The 18547-nt window shown below is 39.6% G+C and overlaps 2 protein-coding genes across 3 annotated transcripts; both read right to left on the bottom strand.

Moving 5' to 3' along the window:
• Nucleotides 1–56: 56 nt before the first annotated feature.
• On the bottom strand, nucleotides 57–1905 carry trir (telomerase RNA component interacting RNase). Its single transcript, XM_040123474.1, has 4 exons — nucleotides 1793–1905; nucleotides 1059–1357; nucleotides 614–685; nucleotides 57–528 (listed from the first exon to the last, which is right to left on the bottom strand). Exons 2-4 carry the CDS (start codon nucleotides 1350–1352, stop codon nucleotides 421–423), a joined length of 474 nt encoding a protein of 157 aa, XP_039979408.1. The 5' UTR covers nucleotides 1353–1357; nucleotides 1793–1905; the 3' UTR covers nucleotides 57–420.
• Nucleotides 1906–3657: 1752 nt separating this feature from the next.
• Nucleotides 3658–18196, bottom strand: hook2 (hook microtubule-tethering protein 2). Of its 2 annotated transcripts, XM_040123463.1 has the most exons (23): nucleotides 17989–18196; nucleotides 17090–17172; nucleotides 16416–16488; nucleotides 16221–16271; nucleotides 15953–16085; nucleotides 15537–15604; nucleotides 15135–15200; nucleotides 14956–15036; nucleotides 12475–12641; nucleotides 12209–12349; nucleotides 10877–11078; nucleotides 10612–10722; nucleotides 9724–9811; nucleotides 9137–9203; nucleotides 8595–8732; nucleotides 7680–7767; nucleotides 7070–7075; nucleotides 6775–6809; nucleotides 6601–6683; nucleotides 6397–6500; nucleotides 5810–5917; nucleotides 5652–5723; nucleotides 3658–5452 (listed from the first exon to the last, which is right to left on the bottom strand). In XM_040123463.1, exons 1-23 carry the CDS (start codon nucleotides 18031–18033, stop codon nucleotides 5324–5326), a joined length of 2139 nt encoding a protein of 712 aa, XP_039979397.1. In that variant the 5' UTR covers nucleotides 18034–18196; the 3' UTR covers nucleotides 3658–5323. The 2 variants fall into 2 exon arrangements, with proteins under 2 accessions (XP_039979397.1, XP_039979398.1); XM_040123464.1 differs by lacking the exon at nucleotides 7070–7075.
• Between the last annotated feature and the right edge of the window lie 351 nt (nucleotides 18197–18547).

Consider the following 18547-nt stretch of genomic DNA (forward strand, 5'->3'; position numbering starts at 1 on the left):
TCCTCTGGACTCCCTACACACAAAAGAATCTCACAAAACTGAGCCACAACAACACATAAATAGGCAGTGTCAATTTAATTGAAACTTTGATTTGCCTATTAACAAATCAAATTATTAATGAACCCTAACATAAACCAAACATGACAAATTTGATAAGATTTAACAATGATGAGTAATGCATGTCAAGTTTCTGAAACACCTTTTGACACCAGATCAAATCACCAACGTCCAACAAATAAGACAAAAACAATACAAAAAAAGGGGAAAGGTGTGTCGGTCTAAGCAGTTTGTGAGAGCCTTAATGTGAGGGGTAATTTGAATGGGTAGTATGAGAAGGTCAAGATTTGCAGGCCCTCTCAGAGCTTCTCCCAGATGGTTTTCCCCTCTAAACACTGTTGCTTCATCTTCACCTTTTGGAGCCTACTTGACCAGAGGCCTGGTTTTATCGTCGTCGCCACACTGGTGGGCTTTGTACTTTTTCACCTCAGCCATGTACTTTGACCAAGCATCACTCTTGCCTGGCTCAACCTGGCAGAAAGGAGGCAAAGGTGATCAATTGTGGGAATCAAAAGTACACACAGTTTATGCTGACACTACTGCCAACTCCACTTACTTCTGTGTCCTGTTTCTGCTTCTTTGCAACCATGCCGGTCTTTAGGAACACACCGCCTCTGCGCTTCCCCACCTGGGTTAGGGGATAGAAGACTGAAACCGTTATAGGAGCCCTTGCAGGTGGACTGCCAATGAAGGAGACTACACCAGAGCAGAAGGTCTACATTTAGTCTCCTGCCAAACCACCAGCAAAACCATCATCAGTGAGGATCATCCCTTGACTTGACTTATCTATTTGTTACAGTGTAAAATAATGCAAGTATAAAACTAGCACTGGCATGTGTGTGAAATGCTACTGGCAATTAATACTAAAATACTGGCCATGATTTCAGGATGTAATGACTCAATTGCCAGTTAAATTAAGACTTTCAATCAGTGCACGGTCCTTTAATTTGGATGTATGTTGAACTACTGCTATCTCATCTTACAACTGCCAAACCCCTTACAAAGGTTGTCACGGGAGGGGGCTTCTTTTCCACTGATGTCTGTCCTTGCTCGGTGGCTCTCGCGTCTCCACCTGTTTGCGACCTCTCCTTTTTCCTCCTCTCCTCCTCCATCTTCTTCTTGAACATCTCCATGAAGCTGCCGTCGTTAGCGAACACATTTCCTCCGGGCACCGGGACGTTGCTGGCTGCCGGTGCGGGGCTGCTGGACGGGGACGCAGGGCTCCCGCAGCTGGAGTCGCCGCTGCTGCCGTCACCGCTTGTTTGAGGTTTGCTGTGTGCGCGCTTTGGATCCATGTTTCCTGGGCGTAATGTTCATACAGAGGCACAGTCCAGCAGCTCAAAAGCGAGTATGTATCCGTCAGTTTTGTAATAAGTATGGCTTTGTTGCGAAGTTGGCCTGTAATGAACAACACTACCAACACACTGGACCCCACCCCACGATACAATTTAAAACGCTCCGGAGTTAATCTAAACAGCTACACAGTTCATTTAAAAAAAGTGTAGCTGTTTATAAGAAATAAGGCGAAATGAAAAAAAAGCTAAAGAGCTTCACAATGTAAGCCCTCTAGCGCATAACCGCTGACAAAAACATAAGCAGGCGGTGGTTACGCTGCTAGCATGCCCGGTTTGGTAAGGCCTTTATGGACGACCAAACTCGACTTGAATCTACAGTTCACGTGTGGGATGTAACCAAATATAAAAATACAGCTGCAGCGCACTACAAAGTTAAATACCTGTAACAAACGCGGAGAGGATCCGGGACTTTGCCAACGCTTTTCGCTAACTTTCGCTCCCCATCACTCACTGTCAGCCATGTTTAATTTCGTCTGATGACGTCACGGAGCAGCTCTTGCGCCCCCTGCTGTGTCGGAAATGAAACTGATATTAAAAAGTAAAAAAATGATACTTAAAATGATTCTGGCGATTTCTCACTGAAAACGGTTACTATACTTATCTGCATGGGTTGAAAAATTCAAACATTACGCACCTCTACAATGTCATACAAACCTTTTGTTTAGGTCTATGGGTGCTCGTACAGTTAGGTACATAGGTATTTGGACAGCGACACAATTTTTTGTAATTTTGCCTCTGTACACCATCACAATGGATTTGAAAAGAAGCCACCAAGATGTGATGGAAGTGTAGACCTTTCGCTTTAATTCAAGGGGTCTAACAAAATATCACATTAACCGTTTAGGAATTACAGCCATTTTTATACATAGTCCCTCATTTTGAGAGGCTCAAGAATAATTGGACAATTGACAATTGATCAGTTTCATGGCGAGGTGTGGCCCGTTCCCTGTTATTTCATGATAAAATAAGCGGATAAAAGGTCTGGAGCTGATTCCAAGTGTTGAATTTGCATTGGTAACTGATCATGGGAGCCCTCAATATGCGGTCCAAAGAGGAGTCAATGCAAATGAAGGAAGCCATCATTAGGCTGATAAAACAAAACAAACCTATCAGACAGTTGCAGAAACTTTGCAGTAAAGGCCTGGCAGAGCATCTCAATGGAGGAAACTCAGCATTTGGTGATGTCCAAGGGTTCCAGACTTTAGGCAGTAATTTACTGCAAAGTATTTTCATCCAAATATTAAAAATAATCCTTATATGTATAATTATGTTGGTTTGTCCAATTACTTTTGAGCCTCTGAAAATTAGGGATTATGTATAAAAAATGGATGTAATTCCTAAACGGTTAATGCAATATTTTTTTTGAACCCCTTGAATTAAAGCTGAAAGTCTACACTTTAATCACATCTTGATTCGTTCATCTCAAATCCATTGTGGTGGTGTACAGAAGTAAAATTACGAAAATTGTGTCGCTATCCAAAACCTTATGGACCTAACTGTATACTTCATCTTTGTTGTTTAAATTGTAGTATATCATTAATCAAAATTCATGTATGGCTGTTATTTACCCCTTGGACCTGTTGGCTTGGGAATGACTAAAATCTTCTATTTTTTCCATTTATTTGTCCCTGGGGTTTTTGTCACAAGTTCTGAGTAGAATAAGGTATGGCTGGGTTGTAATTAGGTGTGCATACTGTAATACTCATCAAGTAGGATTTCAGATACTTAAAGCCAAGCTGACTTATTTTGAGCTATGTTCATTCTTGCATACATCTCACATAGAAAGTTTAGACTACAGAACTGTACTGCAATTTTAAAATTAACCACACAAAACAAATGCAGGTAAGTACTGTATTTGTCATTTTGTCTGTACGTGCTGTTTTACATGATTTTTTGGGGGGATTAATTAATTAATGGGGTTGATTAGATTTAGATATGTTGGTTTTCAAGTCTGTCAGATATGCATGTTGAAAGTGGTGTGATTGATAGAGTCCTTTCACAATTTCAATCAATTGTTCGACAGCTGCCCAAAAGGATGTGAGAAATCTGAATAATCGGTTTGGCCTTTAGATCCTGACAGAATTAAACTGTGCCCACTAGAATGACCAAGATGATAAAACCAGGGTCAGTCATCTTTCTCAGATCCTTCGAAAGAACTATTTATTAGCCTGTAGTGACTACCCATGTATGGATACTTCTTCAGTTATCTTTTAACATTCTGACAAAAGACAACACCGGACACCAGTTTTTAAGATCCCGTTTATTTGTAGTGCAAAAGTACAACGGACAGAACTACAAATCTGTAACTTGCCTCAGATCCCTGTGTGAAGTACAGTATGCTATAGTCTACTAGACCATTAAATGAAACAAACACTGACAACCATGTGCAGTAAAGATAATGACTTAACACCATAAATATCAACTCAAAAATAATAAAACATCCGGAGAGAAACATGTGCATACAGCAGCAGGATTTCGGTCTGTGTAGATCATAGCACAAACATTTACAGGGCCGTAGTACAAGTCACAAAACAGCAGCTCTGATAAGGGACAGACTTAAGTTACGACATCTGTTGAAAAGGAAAGATGCAGTGTGGATAAATGAGCTATCTAGTGCAGACTCTACCTTCTGTATCTGCCTCTGACTTCCTGTCAACAGACAACAAAAGAATTCCAGCTTATTGATGTACACATTTCCTTCCAGTTCAAGCAGTGATAAAAAGCCATTAGCTGAGTCATTATTTTTAGTGTTATAATAATTAGGGACTCATTCACATTGTGTTTTCCAGTCTTTGTGATAAACTAAGAGGCTTCCAGCTACCTACGTTCACATTAGCCTAAAGTGGTGAATACAATCAGGTCCCACCCACAACCAACACCCTGCTTCAATCTTTGGGAAGAGGGAAGGAGATGAAAAAAAAAGGATAAATCAAAATCATAGGCAATAAATGAGAACACTTGAGAAAATCAAACTTCAGTTTCCTCTATATTATATATCTATATCTATATATATCCATATCTATATATCCATATCTATATCTATATCTATGTATCATCCAGAGTGTTTAGCGAGGCAATGAATAAACCCACCCATCTAAAGATGAAGTGCTTTGGTGTATCTTGTGAAAATTCTAATAATTTCTTATTATGAACATTATGTTCAGGGAAAATTAAAGTGAAAAAAAGAAAAACAAGACTTAAGCCATTAAACAACTCTCATGCTCTTTACATCTTTTCAAGGTCATTCAAATTAAAACAAAAAACTCACCTCAAAACACAGGATCTAGAAGACAAAAATAAATTCTGAGAAAATTCAAAACAAATGAACAATACCAGAGAGATGTAACAATGGCTAAATGTATCTGTTTGCACTCTATAACTTGTATAGCTTTATGTCTTCTTTAGCATTTACAGTAAATGTATTACCCCTAATAACTCTTCCCTCATCTGCCACATTTAAACTGTAACCTTGACAAAACTAGTTCAAATTCCATCCTATTGTATAACATAAAAGATATTAAAAAAATATTTAAAAGAGACCTTGAAGAAACAGGAGTGAGTCCAAGAGGCTAAAGAGGAAATAAAAAGTCACCTTAAAAGGTGAGGCAGCCTCTTTTCAGGCCCTACAACTCCTTCTACTCCATCATTTCTGTTTCCATAGGTTAACCCTGAATTTTATCAACAGCTGAGTTAACAGTAGTTTCTCTCTCCTGTGGGGCTCCACAGAGAAAATAATAAATTCCCGTATCATTAAGAGCCAGCAGGGGGCAGCAGCAGAATGAAAAACACTGATGTGCAGCATCCAGTGAAGGTATAAAGGCAAAGTTACGGGAGTTCAGATGAAGTTTGCTGTAGATCAATTCATCTTCTCTATACTTTATTTCAGCATGTTTGTCTCGTGCCTGGAGGTTTTATCTTGGGTGGTGTCGTGTTAGGCCTCTCCTGGCGTTGGTGGACTGCCTTTGCTGGGCGAGGAAGGACATGGCCTGGTTGCATGGTCCCAGGCGCTCGCTGGACACTTTCTGATGCAGTGCCATCCCCTGAAAAAGAAAGAGACAAAGAAAGAGTGATGAATCTTTATCTTGTGCAAATTGTTTCTGTCCAGTATAAATATTTGGCCTCAAAACTCTTCCATGTTTCATTAAATCAAAGGTGGTAGAACAGTTTTTCCACATGAAAACCATAAAATAGTCCTAGTCCATCAACATGTTTTTTTAATGTATTTGTACACTCGCTTACCATGTTGTACCATGCAGTAATGATGAGTTTCTCCTCTTGGTCATGTCTGGCTCTGCTCTTCTCATAGTCATGCTGTACAAAGGAACAGATTATCATGCAACAGTGAGATTTAGCAAAGCTCGAGTAACCTCATTTGTGTCTATGTTAAAGGGTCACACCTCTAGATGCTGTATTTTTCGTTCCTTCTCTGTCAGCTGGTTCTTCAGAGCCTGAATGTCAGGAGTTACAGTCACCGGCTGCTGCTTGGGATCCAGGGTTTTGATCACCTGTACACAAAAGGACTCCACTGATTTAGCATTATACTCCTATAACATTGTTGGACTCACGATAGTCCATGACGGTAGATAGTTCTTAAAAAAACTGATGCAGCAGAACCAGCAATATTGTCTTTTGGCAGATTTGGGTGTGTTACGCCTTTAGTGGCTGATGTAGCCTTGAGCTGCTAACTTCAAACAGATATAAGGAGTGGTCTACAGAAATCTTGCAAACTCACACCTCCAGATTTTTTTTCATTTGCAAACCAATGCTGACTCAAGTGACATCACATGGGTTAGTTTTTCAGATTTTGCTCCCTGTGGAGCCACAAACAAGTTTTTCCACAAATGCAGTAATACTCAGCAACACCTATAAAGACTTTGATGTGTAAAAATCATCAGAGTTCCCCTTTAATCAGTGTAAAAACAACCCCTTATATTTATTTAGAGCCAAATGCTGAGGACAACATGTTCTATTTAGGTGGACTGACCGTTCTCGCCTTCTCCACATAGCGTTTGTATCGCTCCTCCATCTGCTTCATGTCCTCGTCCTTCTTCCGCAGGATCTCCTGGAGCTCATCTATCTTCTTAGCCACTGAGAAGGAGAAAAAAAAAGTGTTTAGAAGAGAAGAAAGAGCAGATAGTGTCAGGTGCTCTAAGAGGCAGCAACTAAAGGAATTAGGGAAATTACTTACTGTTGCTGTCCACTTTGGGCTCTAGGTCATCAATGACCTCTCTTTTCTTTTGAAGATCTGTGTGGGCTTCATGGAGCTTCTCCCTGCAATAATCACATGACAAGAGAATTTGAATTTGCTTATGTTTGTAGTACACATGGATAAATGATATGTAAGAAGCAATGGAGTACTTACAAATGCTCCTCAAGCTTTTTCTTCAATAAGGATGACTAAGAAAAAGGGAAAAAACACATTCATCTCAAAACTCTTAAGTTTTTCTAAATGCCAAACACACACACACACACACACACACACACACACACACACACACACACACACACACACACACACACACACACACACACACACACACACACACACACACACACACACACACACACACACACACACACACACAGTATAAACTGTGAAAGTAAAGCTGTCAAAGAGGTAAATCATTGGCCAGTTGGACAGGGTGGGCCGTACTTACGATAGCCTGATTTTGGCAGAGTTGACCGATGGGGGCAGGCGGAGAGACACAGACAGAGAGGGGCGGGCGTTAACAGTGAATCACCACAGCAGACTTGGGTTAAATTCCCACACAACATGTATCAAAAGTAGGAGAACAGATATTGCAGTCTTTGACAGCTAAGTGTCTTCAACAGTAATCTTTCCAATACACTCAGTTTGCCATGCAAACATTTTGCTTTTACACATAGGGAGTGTTTACTAAAACACTGTTGCTTCAAAAAAATACTTTCACTTCATCAATTCAAGGGATGATATGAATATCATATCTGTGCTGTTCCAGTTTCACAATGTTATTAAGATTAGTTATCACTAATAATAATCAATAATAAAATAATATAATAATAAAAATTACAACGATTGTCATCTGATCAAGAAAAAATAAAATGATCTCTTGATTTCACCTAGTTGAGCAGTTTCACAAGGAAACAAGTTTTCACTTGCACACAGTGTGTATAGTCTCAACTTATTCTTTGAACTTGATTATAGAAAATTATTATTTGTGCTGAGGGAAGTTGTAAGTGTGAGGTGACAAAAGTAGGCAGATGAGAAGCAGCTCTCTCTCCACTCACATCCTCAGTCTTGCTGTCCTGCTCCTGGAGTGCTTTCTGGAGGTCCTCAATTTGAGAACGCAGCTCTGAGATCTGATGTTGGTTCAACCTTGGAAACAGATAGGGACAGGAAAGGGACAAGGAGAATGTTTAGGAAAAGAAAGAGCCAAAAAAAAAACAAAAAACAAAAAACAAAAAACAAAAAACATTGTGGAGACAGCCACAAACACAAAGGAGGGGGATGGTAGAATATGTGAAAACATAAGAGGAAAGATGAAACATAAGGTTATTAAGTTGCTTTGTGGGTGGAAGATGTTTGCAAAGTATCATGTGGATCTTTGTACATCTGCTGCAGGCAGCGTTCATCCATTCCACCAAGAGTGCTGCTTGGCCAGTCACTTCTCTGCTCTACTGAGCATGCTCACTCCACTCCTCTCCTCTCCTCCTGTTACTGAGGATGCTTCCCACACCCCACACCCTGGGCCTGTTGCAATGGACACATATACAGTCACACACACAATCCACCCACATGTCCACATGCCCATAGGCATGTACACACACACACACACACACACACACACACACACAGTCAAGGGACAATCTGGCTTTCTGCTGTCTCTCCTCCAGTCCAGCCCACACAGCTCAGTTGAGCACACAGTCCAGAGGGTGTGTTGACATTTAGGAAGATAACACTTCTACCATCAGCCAAATAACCAGCTTAATGTCCAGGAACACACAATATGGTGACCTAGAAGGGGAATGATTATTTAACAATGGTGAACAAGAAGCTGGACTGTATGTTGAGTGCACACACACACACACACACACACACACACACACACACACACACACACACACACACACACACACACACACACACACACACACACACACACACACACACACACACACACACACACACACACACACACACACCTGTTCTGAGTTTCAAGGGTGTTCTTGCTGCGCTGAGCCTCCTCCAGCTCAGCCTGCACCTCCACTACTTTCTGTCTGTAGGTCTCCTCCTGGACACACAACATCTTGTTTTCACTCTGTAGACGCACCACTGTCTCCCTGTCAAAGGAGTGAGGAGAAAAAGGGAATAGGAGGTGAAGAAAAGGGGAAGAAGAAAGTGGAGGACAGAAGTGGGTTAGAGAGTGGTGGACGAAGAGAAAAGAGAAAAAAAAAAAAAGAGGCTGCTGAGTTGACCAAGCCTTCTATACAACAACGCCCAGACCAAATATCCAGTGCTGCCATGTGTCGCTACTTCAGGAACAAGTGTGCATTCCAGTTCTAAAGACAAACTTTTGTGGCTGTGTTAGCAGGTCTGAGTAGTCTCTCTCTATCTTTTTTTTAAAGGTTTAGAAGGAAAATCTCATTTGTTATGCACAAATTTGATTGCTATGCACACATTAACCCCTCCACAACAAACCTTATACACACATACAGCATAATAATAATGATAATAACAGACATACTTGAGCTCAGTAGGCATGATCTCTGCAGCAAGGTTTCCCACTGTGACATCACCATCACATAAGCCTCCTGTAGAGAAAAAGAGATTAAGTGTCAACTGTAAACTTAAACAGATGTTATAAAATTGCTCCACCAGCTTAGAAATATTTCACATTTGCATTGTCTTTTGGATTAATGATTTACACATATACACACAACCAAACACACATACAAACTCATATAAATACATATATACACCTACATATATACACACACATATATACACACGTACACATACATACATACATACACACACATATATACACACTTACACATACATACATACACATACACGCGTGTACACACACACACACATACAAACACATCCATCCATATACATATACACATCCATCCTTCTACATCCATCCATCTACATACATACATCCATCCTTCTACATCCATCCATCTACATACATACATCCATCCATCTACATTCATATATAAACATTTTTTACTCCCTAAAATTGGTATCGGCATCGGTTTACTACTGTAATCCTGAATGATAAAGGAAAAATGTATGTCTCTAGGCTGAGCAGAAATTACATCTCACCTGCTCCACTGAGACACCTCTGTTGTACTTGTGCACACCTGAGCTCATCATTTGTCTCTCGAAGTGTGTCTCTTTCTGAGATAAGACGCTAAGGGTCAAAGCACAACATACACTCACCTCAGTTCAGACTGCTTTGGTTTGTTAAAATGACTTATTAAGCGACTAATGGAATCTATGAAGTCAGTTCAGTTTAAAAAAAAAACAAAACTGATGAAACTCATCTGAGATGTAAGGAAAAAAATAATGCCCCATTAATTTTGTTAGACCACCTGTGGTATACACATGGAAACAGACCTAAAGTCATTTTACATTTGGGAAAAGTGCAGTAACTGGGGAAATTAGATTACACATTACAAAGTGTTACAACGTGACCTTAAAGCCCCATGGAGTAAGGGGTTTTCTGTATCTAAACTTGTAAATTATTTCAATGAAATTAGTATAATATGGATGAAATAAATGTAAATTCAGACTACATGTTAGTTAAGTGTGTATTTCTTAATTACACCCACAAGTAACCGAAAACATTATTCACTCCTGCTGGATTGGAAAACGTGCTAGAACTGACACTGGACGTGGGAGTCCACTGAAGAATAGTACAATATATGGCCAGCAACAATTCTTCCTGCAGCATTGTGCGTCCTGTAATCATCACAATAAATGGTGATCCAGACAAGTACTGCCATCACCGAAATTAAACCTATATCCCTACACCTTGTAAAGTGATGACAGGGCTTTAGTGTGTGACCATGATATGAGACAGAGCCCCTACAAACAGATTGCTACACACTGTTAAAACACCACAGCAAAAGCACTGCAGAAGTGGCATGAGCACGTTTTTTTTCCTACCACAACTGAACTTTTATTTCCTGACGGTCTTCACCAACTCACTTCTTTCTCTTTCCGCAATGCGACATACTTGTCGTGAAGGTTTTTGTACTCAAACTGCCACTTCTCAGCTTTCATTGCCTCTGCCGAGTGCTTGGTGAGAAGCTCGTGAGCCTGCAAGTCAGAGAGCATTAGTCTGTGTTGGCAAGAGTGCTCTATACAAACTGCATTTTCCAAAACATGTGCAGAAGCAAAGTGATGTGTTTAACATCACTTCGATGTCATGAGCAAGTATCACTTTCCCTCCTGCTTTCAGCCTGCAGCTTGCCTGTCTCTTGTAGGTGTCCAGCTGGTTGCGGACAGCATTGGCCCTGCGGAGCTCCTCCTCCAGCTCACAGGTGCGCTGCATGTACACGGTGTTGCGCTCCTCCAGGAGGCGCACCTGTCTGCGCAGGTCTCCCAAATCCTCCAGCTTCCTCTTATAACTCTCCACCAGTGCTTCAAGCTGGTTCACCCGGTCAGACGAATGCCTGGGGTGGGGTGGGGGGGGTTAGTACCGGCACAGGAATATGACTTTTAGTTTAACACAATACATCCATGAGGATATGTACTTAACTACTGAAAACTAACAACTGTGACACAAGCCTGTCTCAATGCATAAAATTCATATCATCAACACAGATGTCAGAGAGGGGAGCTGAATGGACATCTGTGTGTGGGCAAAGTGGGAGTTGTTTCTGTGAGTGTAAAATGATATGGACAAACTACTGCTTTAAGGAAAAGGCTGGTGATATTCTCCCTTTTTGATATTCCCTTCAAAAGTTCAGATCAAAATCAACAATATGTTAGTTCATCTCTGAACACTTTTCAACTCCCTTACCCTGTCTGTGGCTCTCAGTCCAAGCCTATTCATTCCTACTGAGATGTAAATTTTCAGTAGGAACGAATGAATCCTTAAAATCCTTCCTTAAAAAGCTAGGACTGTAGTTTTTAGCAAACATTACTCAAACAGGAGGAAATTACTGGGTTGGGGAATTGTTCTGGGCTGTTTTCACGTGCAAAAATATGGAATAGTGAATATCTATGGCACCAAAACAATGTCTGTTAGATCGACTTAAACAAACAAAAAAAAACTATGTACCCATGTTCATTGTAATAAAGGAAAATGTCGCCCAGTGCAAAGGTGTGGCTCACTGATGTGTTTTAATTTTTTTTGGACAACAATGGAGCTTTATGGCACAGAGGAATAAGATATATCAAGCTATTATTAAACAGAAAATACTTTGTTGGTTTTGGTCTTTTCATGAGATTTGTTGATAGTAACAAAAATGTAGAACATCATAAACGTATCCTTTAAAGAGATAAGTTATATTGATAAGTAATATTTTTAGCCAAAATGGTACTTTAAACTTGTTTAAATTAAATTATATCATAGGTATTTAGTTTTCTTATCCAAAACAATTCCAGAAGAACTGGCTTTACAGTAATTGTAAGCCCATAATTACCACAACATGTCTCACATTTTCACATAAGCTTACGTGCATTTCTGCACGTAAGCCTCTGATGAATTTTCCGAAGTCCTCAGTGTACTGAGTCTCCTATTGAAAATGCCGTTGGAACTAAGACTAAACTTATGTTAGTAGAATACTAGCGGGCTCACCTGAGAATGTCCATCTCGTCTTTGAGGGCCTGGGCCTCCTGTGCCAGGCTGGTCAGCTCTTCGTTACGTTGCTGCAGCTCTGCCACCTCACGCTCCAATATCTCTCCCCGCACATGCATGTCATCTCTACTGTTCTCCAGTCTGAGACATACACGATAGAGGAGCAGTGGTTTGTGTAACTGAATAACTGGAGGGATGCACTGTAAGATGTGAAATGGGGCAAGGTGCTAAGTAAATTCAAATCTATGTATGTGTACAGGCTTTACCTGTAGTTCTCCTCCTGAAGCTGCTCCATCTGACTCTGCAGCAGCAGCAGCTTCTTGCCAGTGATGGCAGTGGTGGAGGCATCCATAGATTCGCAGCGGCTCAACTTCTCCTTCAGAGCCCGTGACTCTGCCTGAAGGGACGACTTCTCCTCCAGCACCACTGACAACTGTTGGGGGGAAGAGAGAGGAGCGGAGGAAAAATTACAAAAAGAGGTGCAAAGACTTGGAGATTCGGTACTAGACTGCTAAGAGAGAAGTGATGAAGATGCAGTGACAAATCTACAACTGTACAAAGGGAAGGGAGGGAAAAAGAGTAGAGAAAGAAGAGGCACATGAAAGAAAAAAAAAAACCGAAAAAAAAAAACCATTGCATCAGAAAAGTCCTCAATGCTGATTTACAGAATAACATTATCAAGATAGCTGACATAAACATTGAAATCTTCTCAAACCAAAAATACACACGTGAAAGCCAAAGTACTAGTACTTAACAGATTCAAATAGCAAAAACACTGATACACAGCGACAAAGTCAGCAATTTTAGAGCACAGAGGAACCTGAACACATGCTTTTATCCCCATTTCACATGCTCAGTTGTCAAAAGCTAGTTAGTCAGCTGGTATATAATGGTCTCAGGCAGAGGGAACTTCTTCAATAGTGGAGCTGTTAGCATTAGCCTTAGGGTCAGAACCCGATCCTCATGATATAAATAGATGAATATGCACAGCTCATTGAGGACCATTAGTGATATTGGTTATACTGTTATAGTTGGAGGGGAGAAATGTTCTAACTTCAGGCTGGTGAAGCTGGTTTGAAATGAGAAACTAAGGGAATGCAGTTTAGAGTTGTATTACATTAACAAAAATGTTTGTTTTTGAGTCAGGCTGACCTGAGGTTACAGTTAGACAAGCTGGCATTCCAGTATTAAAAAGTAGAGCATATACTTACCTGCTGGATATCTTTCCAGTTTGAATACAGCAAAACCCTACACTGAACTTTAAGCACAGATTTCATGTTTTAGCACAGGACCAGTAACAGTAAATAGCTTTCAAAACAACACAAATGACTAATCCCTAATGAGTGGGCAACACACACTAAACAAACAGGTGGGCTGAGAGCAGTAGAAATTATTGTTGGCTACTGCGCCATCTCAAGGCAATGTGTCAGTTTTATCTTGATGTTATGCAACTATTGAGTAGAATGTTTCTTTAAAAAAAAAAAAAAAAAAAAAGGAAAAAAAAAAAACAAACAAACAAAATAAAACAACCAAAAAAAGCCCTGAATGAATCCCTTCTCAGTGGTGCGAAAACAAGCCATGGGAACACAAAGTCTCAGACGGGCCAATCAATAAGGGCTAAAGCACAAAAGCTGCATGCACACATTCAACAACATGCTGTAACCACACTACAGCAAAACTAGGCCTCTAAGTATCTGAAAGTCAAGTACATAGAATTGACATGGCTTTATATTACTCCAAAACCACAAAATAGTGACAAATGGAAGATATAACAAACCAAAGCCCCAGTATACCGGCATAAAAGTTATAATCCTTAAGATTTTCATGGAATCAAACCCTGTTTTTTAATGTTATTTATTGTTAGTAGTTTTTAAGTAAAAGCCATTCCATGTAATTATATAATGTAATTTCCTCTCCAGTCTGAGACATACTGGATAGTAGATATTAGTAAAAGATAGTAGTTTTCACGGTTAGTAGTGAAGTCCACCATTTGCCCACTGGATTGAAATTGCATACTTACACTCAAGAAATCCACAGGGAAAAATGAAGCATATAATCTAGTGTTACTGTTTGTAACTTTATCTCATTGATATCTGCCAGTAACTGTTTATTGTTCACTCTGTTTCAGCCATATCACAGCTGCAGTAACTTGCTGCTGATGTATACACAACATTTCCTACTTCTGCTGTTTCACATTAACAGCATTCAACCGGTGAAACACATGATGCTTTTATTATGAAGCAGTCACAGAAGATTAACTGTTTCTGTCACCGAGGTTTGCACTGACAATGATCATTCATCAAAAAACGCATCTGTACACAACACATCATCATTTTTTGCATTTTTTTGAAGGTGGACCAGTTTTCATTACTGCAGGCAGTAATGGAACTAGATGCAGTAGCCACAGTGAGTTGTTAGATCTGCAGGCGACTGGCTATACCCCTCCAACTCCTAACTAAATAAGCAAACAAACTCCTCTCAGTGAGTTAATTTGAGTTTGTTTGGCTGCAACGTAAAAACACATACACCACTTGCTCTTCTATCGTATTTCCAACAAAGTAGTCAAAGTAGTAAAAGAGTGTTTGCTGCCCCCCGAATTCTGGGACCTGTTGTATTAAACTGCACTTGCTGTTACCAGAGTAACCATGGGTTTCAAATCAACCAGGACTAAAATCTTAAGGATTCTAACTTTACGGTCTCAGGAAATGTTTGCAAAATAAGACATAAACCCAGTTTAGTGAACCAACCTGATGTTTTAATTCTTGACAGCGGTGGCTCAGGTCCTCTTTCTCATCTGTCTCCTCACTCAGAAAATAATACTTCCTGGACTGCAAAGGATGAGGGAAAACACAAAAGAAAGATCTAACAGATCTACATAGTTGAAAGCAAGTATACACAGGGTGAATGAAAGTGTTGTTGGTTTTACCTGGTAGTCAAAGTCCCCGTAGGTCTCTGGGGTTCCTGGTTCAGATGAAGGCTCCTTTGATAAGAGCTGTGACAAAGCAGCCATAAGAAAGTAACGGAAAAGACCAAATTATGAGAACACAAAGGGTTTTCCTAAAAGCAAATTTATTGGATTTTCTGGATAACTTTGTTTGAAAAAACCTGTCATACACTTTTTCCCCCATGTTCAATGTTTTTCCAGTCCCATGAGGGTCAATGGAATGCTAAACATATTCTTGAAATATCACAGAGTAGGGTTTCTGGGTCGCCGTTCAGCCTTACGCTTATCCGTATTTCTTTCATTGTGAATTCACCATGAGTAAGAGCTGGGATTATAGAAAAGTAGAGAGAACCGACGATAAGGATAAGCAAGAGTCTCACTCACCTCCTGAATGGCTGTCATTACAACATGCTGGACAGATTCCTCCAGTGTCATTATTTGCTGGATTTGCTCTGTGTTTAGGCGAAGATAACAACAGTGATTAGTGACGGTGTAGCCAAATACAGATTAACACAAATAATCTCCTAAAAACCAAACCAGAGGTGTATCTATTTTCAGAGACCCTGAGCTCGTCAAGATATTGTTTAAATAACAAATGACATTATTAGTTTGTCTTCTGAATTATAATCTGTAGAATTTTTTTTGGTGAGGGGAAAACAGCATGTAGTCAGTTTAAAAACTTGTGATGCTCAGGCCATGACTAAAACAAGAATCATGTGAGCTGACTTTAAATTAATCCTATGTTATTTCACAGATGGCTGGATCTGCTTGGGTTTTCTCTTTAACAGCAGACAGCTTACCTTGTTTTTTCTCACAACTTACAGCACAGCCCAGTACAAGCTGCACCAGCTTGCCCAGCTCAGTGATATCTCCCATCTCTCCTATAAGGTTAACATCTGGCAAGTGCTCATCTGACACCTGATGACCAAGCACCTGTTCATGGAGAGTAAGGTGAGACAGGATTGAGTCTGAGATATAGGAAAAAGGGGAGAAAATCCAGCAAAAGAAATACAAGACATTCACACACAAATATAAATTTAAGTAAGCAAAATGTTAAAATCTCCTTACATCGTGATAATATTCCAGCACTGTCTTAAGAATCTTTTTCAAGTTGCTGACCTGAAAGAACAAAACAAGAGTTACAATCTAGATCCTCGTTTTTATAAGGGGAAAAAGCAGTTATTAAAAAAAAAAAACTAAACATTTTGATTATTCTTGGTTGCCATAGGGTAGTGTGTCATATCCTGCTTTTTCACAAATTACCTTGAGGCGCCAGTTGGCCCCGCTCTCCTCTTTGATTCTGCTTAGCCATGTCTCATTAAACCAAGAGGAGTCTCTGTTAATGAGAGGACAAAAGAACTCCAATGACAAGGACAACACAACTCTGGACATTAAGATTCACAAGAGGCGACAGGGCAATGAAGCCCTTTGCTTCTGTTCTACTAAGTACATTTGAGTAGAACAGTTCATTAAAGTCACACACAAGTGGGAATAATGTTCAAGAAGCAGTTACGGTGACCTTAAAATAAGAACATTTTGTTTGATTCAAAAATACTTGTTTTGTTTATTTATCAGTGGGTTATGGGTATAAGGAAAACACAAATACTTCACCACAAGTTAAAAGACTGGTTTACTCCAAAATCAAACATTTGCTTCAAAGGTACAGTTAGGCAGATTCACTCTATAAAAAGAAAAAAAAAGAGAGACCTTGCAAATCCGGCCTCTATTCTATAAATGATTTAAAATTTGCATAGATAATGGCCTTGTGCAATTCAAAAGGTAATTTAGTGCAAATCACAAAGATAAGCAAATGTATGTGAGGTTCTGCATTAATTTCTATCAACTGCTTCCTCTGAGTTCATGCTGTAAACTCAAATAATTAAAACAACACAATAACTATAAATACTTCAACTACTTTTACGTGTGTGCGCCCTTACATTCTGTGCAGCACATGTGCAATGGCCACTCCGCTTGTTAGGTCGTGCTTGCTGTTGCATGATGGCACCTGAAATGTCTGTAACTAAGAATGAAGATGTTAAGAATTAGTCATTAACGAAGTAACCTCTGAAGAACATATAAACATGATGCACAGCCCTATTTTTATTAAACTTTTAATCTAAACTGAACCACTCATAAATAAAGAAATTGTTTATTTATAAATTGAATAAATTATTATTTATAAATAACAATGTGTGAGATCTGTTACCAGCAGTAAATCACATTATAGTGGCATGAATATTACAAAACAACTGTCAAATAATGCAGGTAAATAACAGGGATTTTGTCTAAACCCATTCTGTCCCTCTAAACACTACTTAAATGTTAGATACTAAGCAGTCATGGGGGATTACAGCCCAATTGAGCAAGCTATTAATATTAGTAGGTGCCGTTTAGTACTACACTTGCCTCTGTGTGGACAAGTGCCAAACAGGTGGATTTTCCCTGAGCTTCAGTAGTGACTATTTTGGATAGCCTAACATTACTGCATAAGACTCTGAGCTTATACCATGCTATTTGGGTCTGTTTGTCTGGCAGTCAACTCTGCTGACCCTGCAATCAATTTGACAACACAGATAACAAGCTAACAGACCACAAAGGGCAAACTTCCAAGCTGTGTTCCTAGCTAGTTAGCTTGGCTGGCTAGCGATAGTTAGCTTCAAAACACAACTTTCGTTGTTCGTTAATTTACTAAGTCTATAAAGTACCTCTGTATCGATTATGTGAGGCCTTCACTTGCAAAAGTAACGTTATTTTTCTTCTTACATTGCCATCACCTGCTGTCACCTGTTCGCCAGCTGTTAGCCTTGCTACTAAACCTCGCTAATATCATACTTACCCAGGTTAACAGTGAATCACACAGCTCTGCTTTGTCCAGATTCATTCTGCTGTGCCAACTGAAACCTCCGGTAGCTTACAGAGAAGAGACGGATTTGGCTCTCAAGACTTTTCCCCCCGAAGTTTGTTACTCACTCATGACACTTTCCACGTCAGTCATTATCCAATCATGGCCTCCTGCGGCTCCTAACCCTTTCGCATTTCAGCTCCAAGCGAGCTCCCGTATTAAGAACGTTCCCATGGACACGGATTATGTTACGGATCAGTTTGTCTGGTCATAGTTAAAATAATAATAATGACAATAGTATCCCACTGTCTTGTTAAGCTCGCACAATGACGCTGGTTTAAAACCTGGCGATTATAATAATAATAATAATAATAATAATAATAATAATAATAATAATTATTATTATTATTATTATTATTATTATTATTATTATTATTATTTTCCTTATTAAAGAGTCTGCATATCCCAACAGAGAAAACCGTGAATCAAGATAGCTTTTCATTTGTTTTTAAAATATAATTTATCAAACCTTTCTGTACCTTTAACCAGGAAA

The sequence above is a fragment of the Xiphias gladius genome, chromosome 3 (assembly GCF_016859285.1).
Source record: "Xiphias gladius isolate SHS-SW01 ecotype Sanya breed wild chromosome 3, ASM1685928v1, whole genome shotgun sequence".
Taxonomy (NCBI): Eukaryota; Metazoa; Chordata; class Actinopteri; order Istiophoriformes; family Xiphiidae; genus Xiphias; species Xiphias gladius.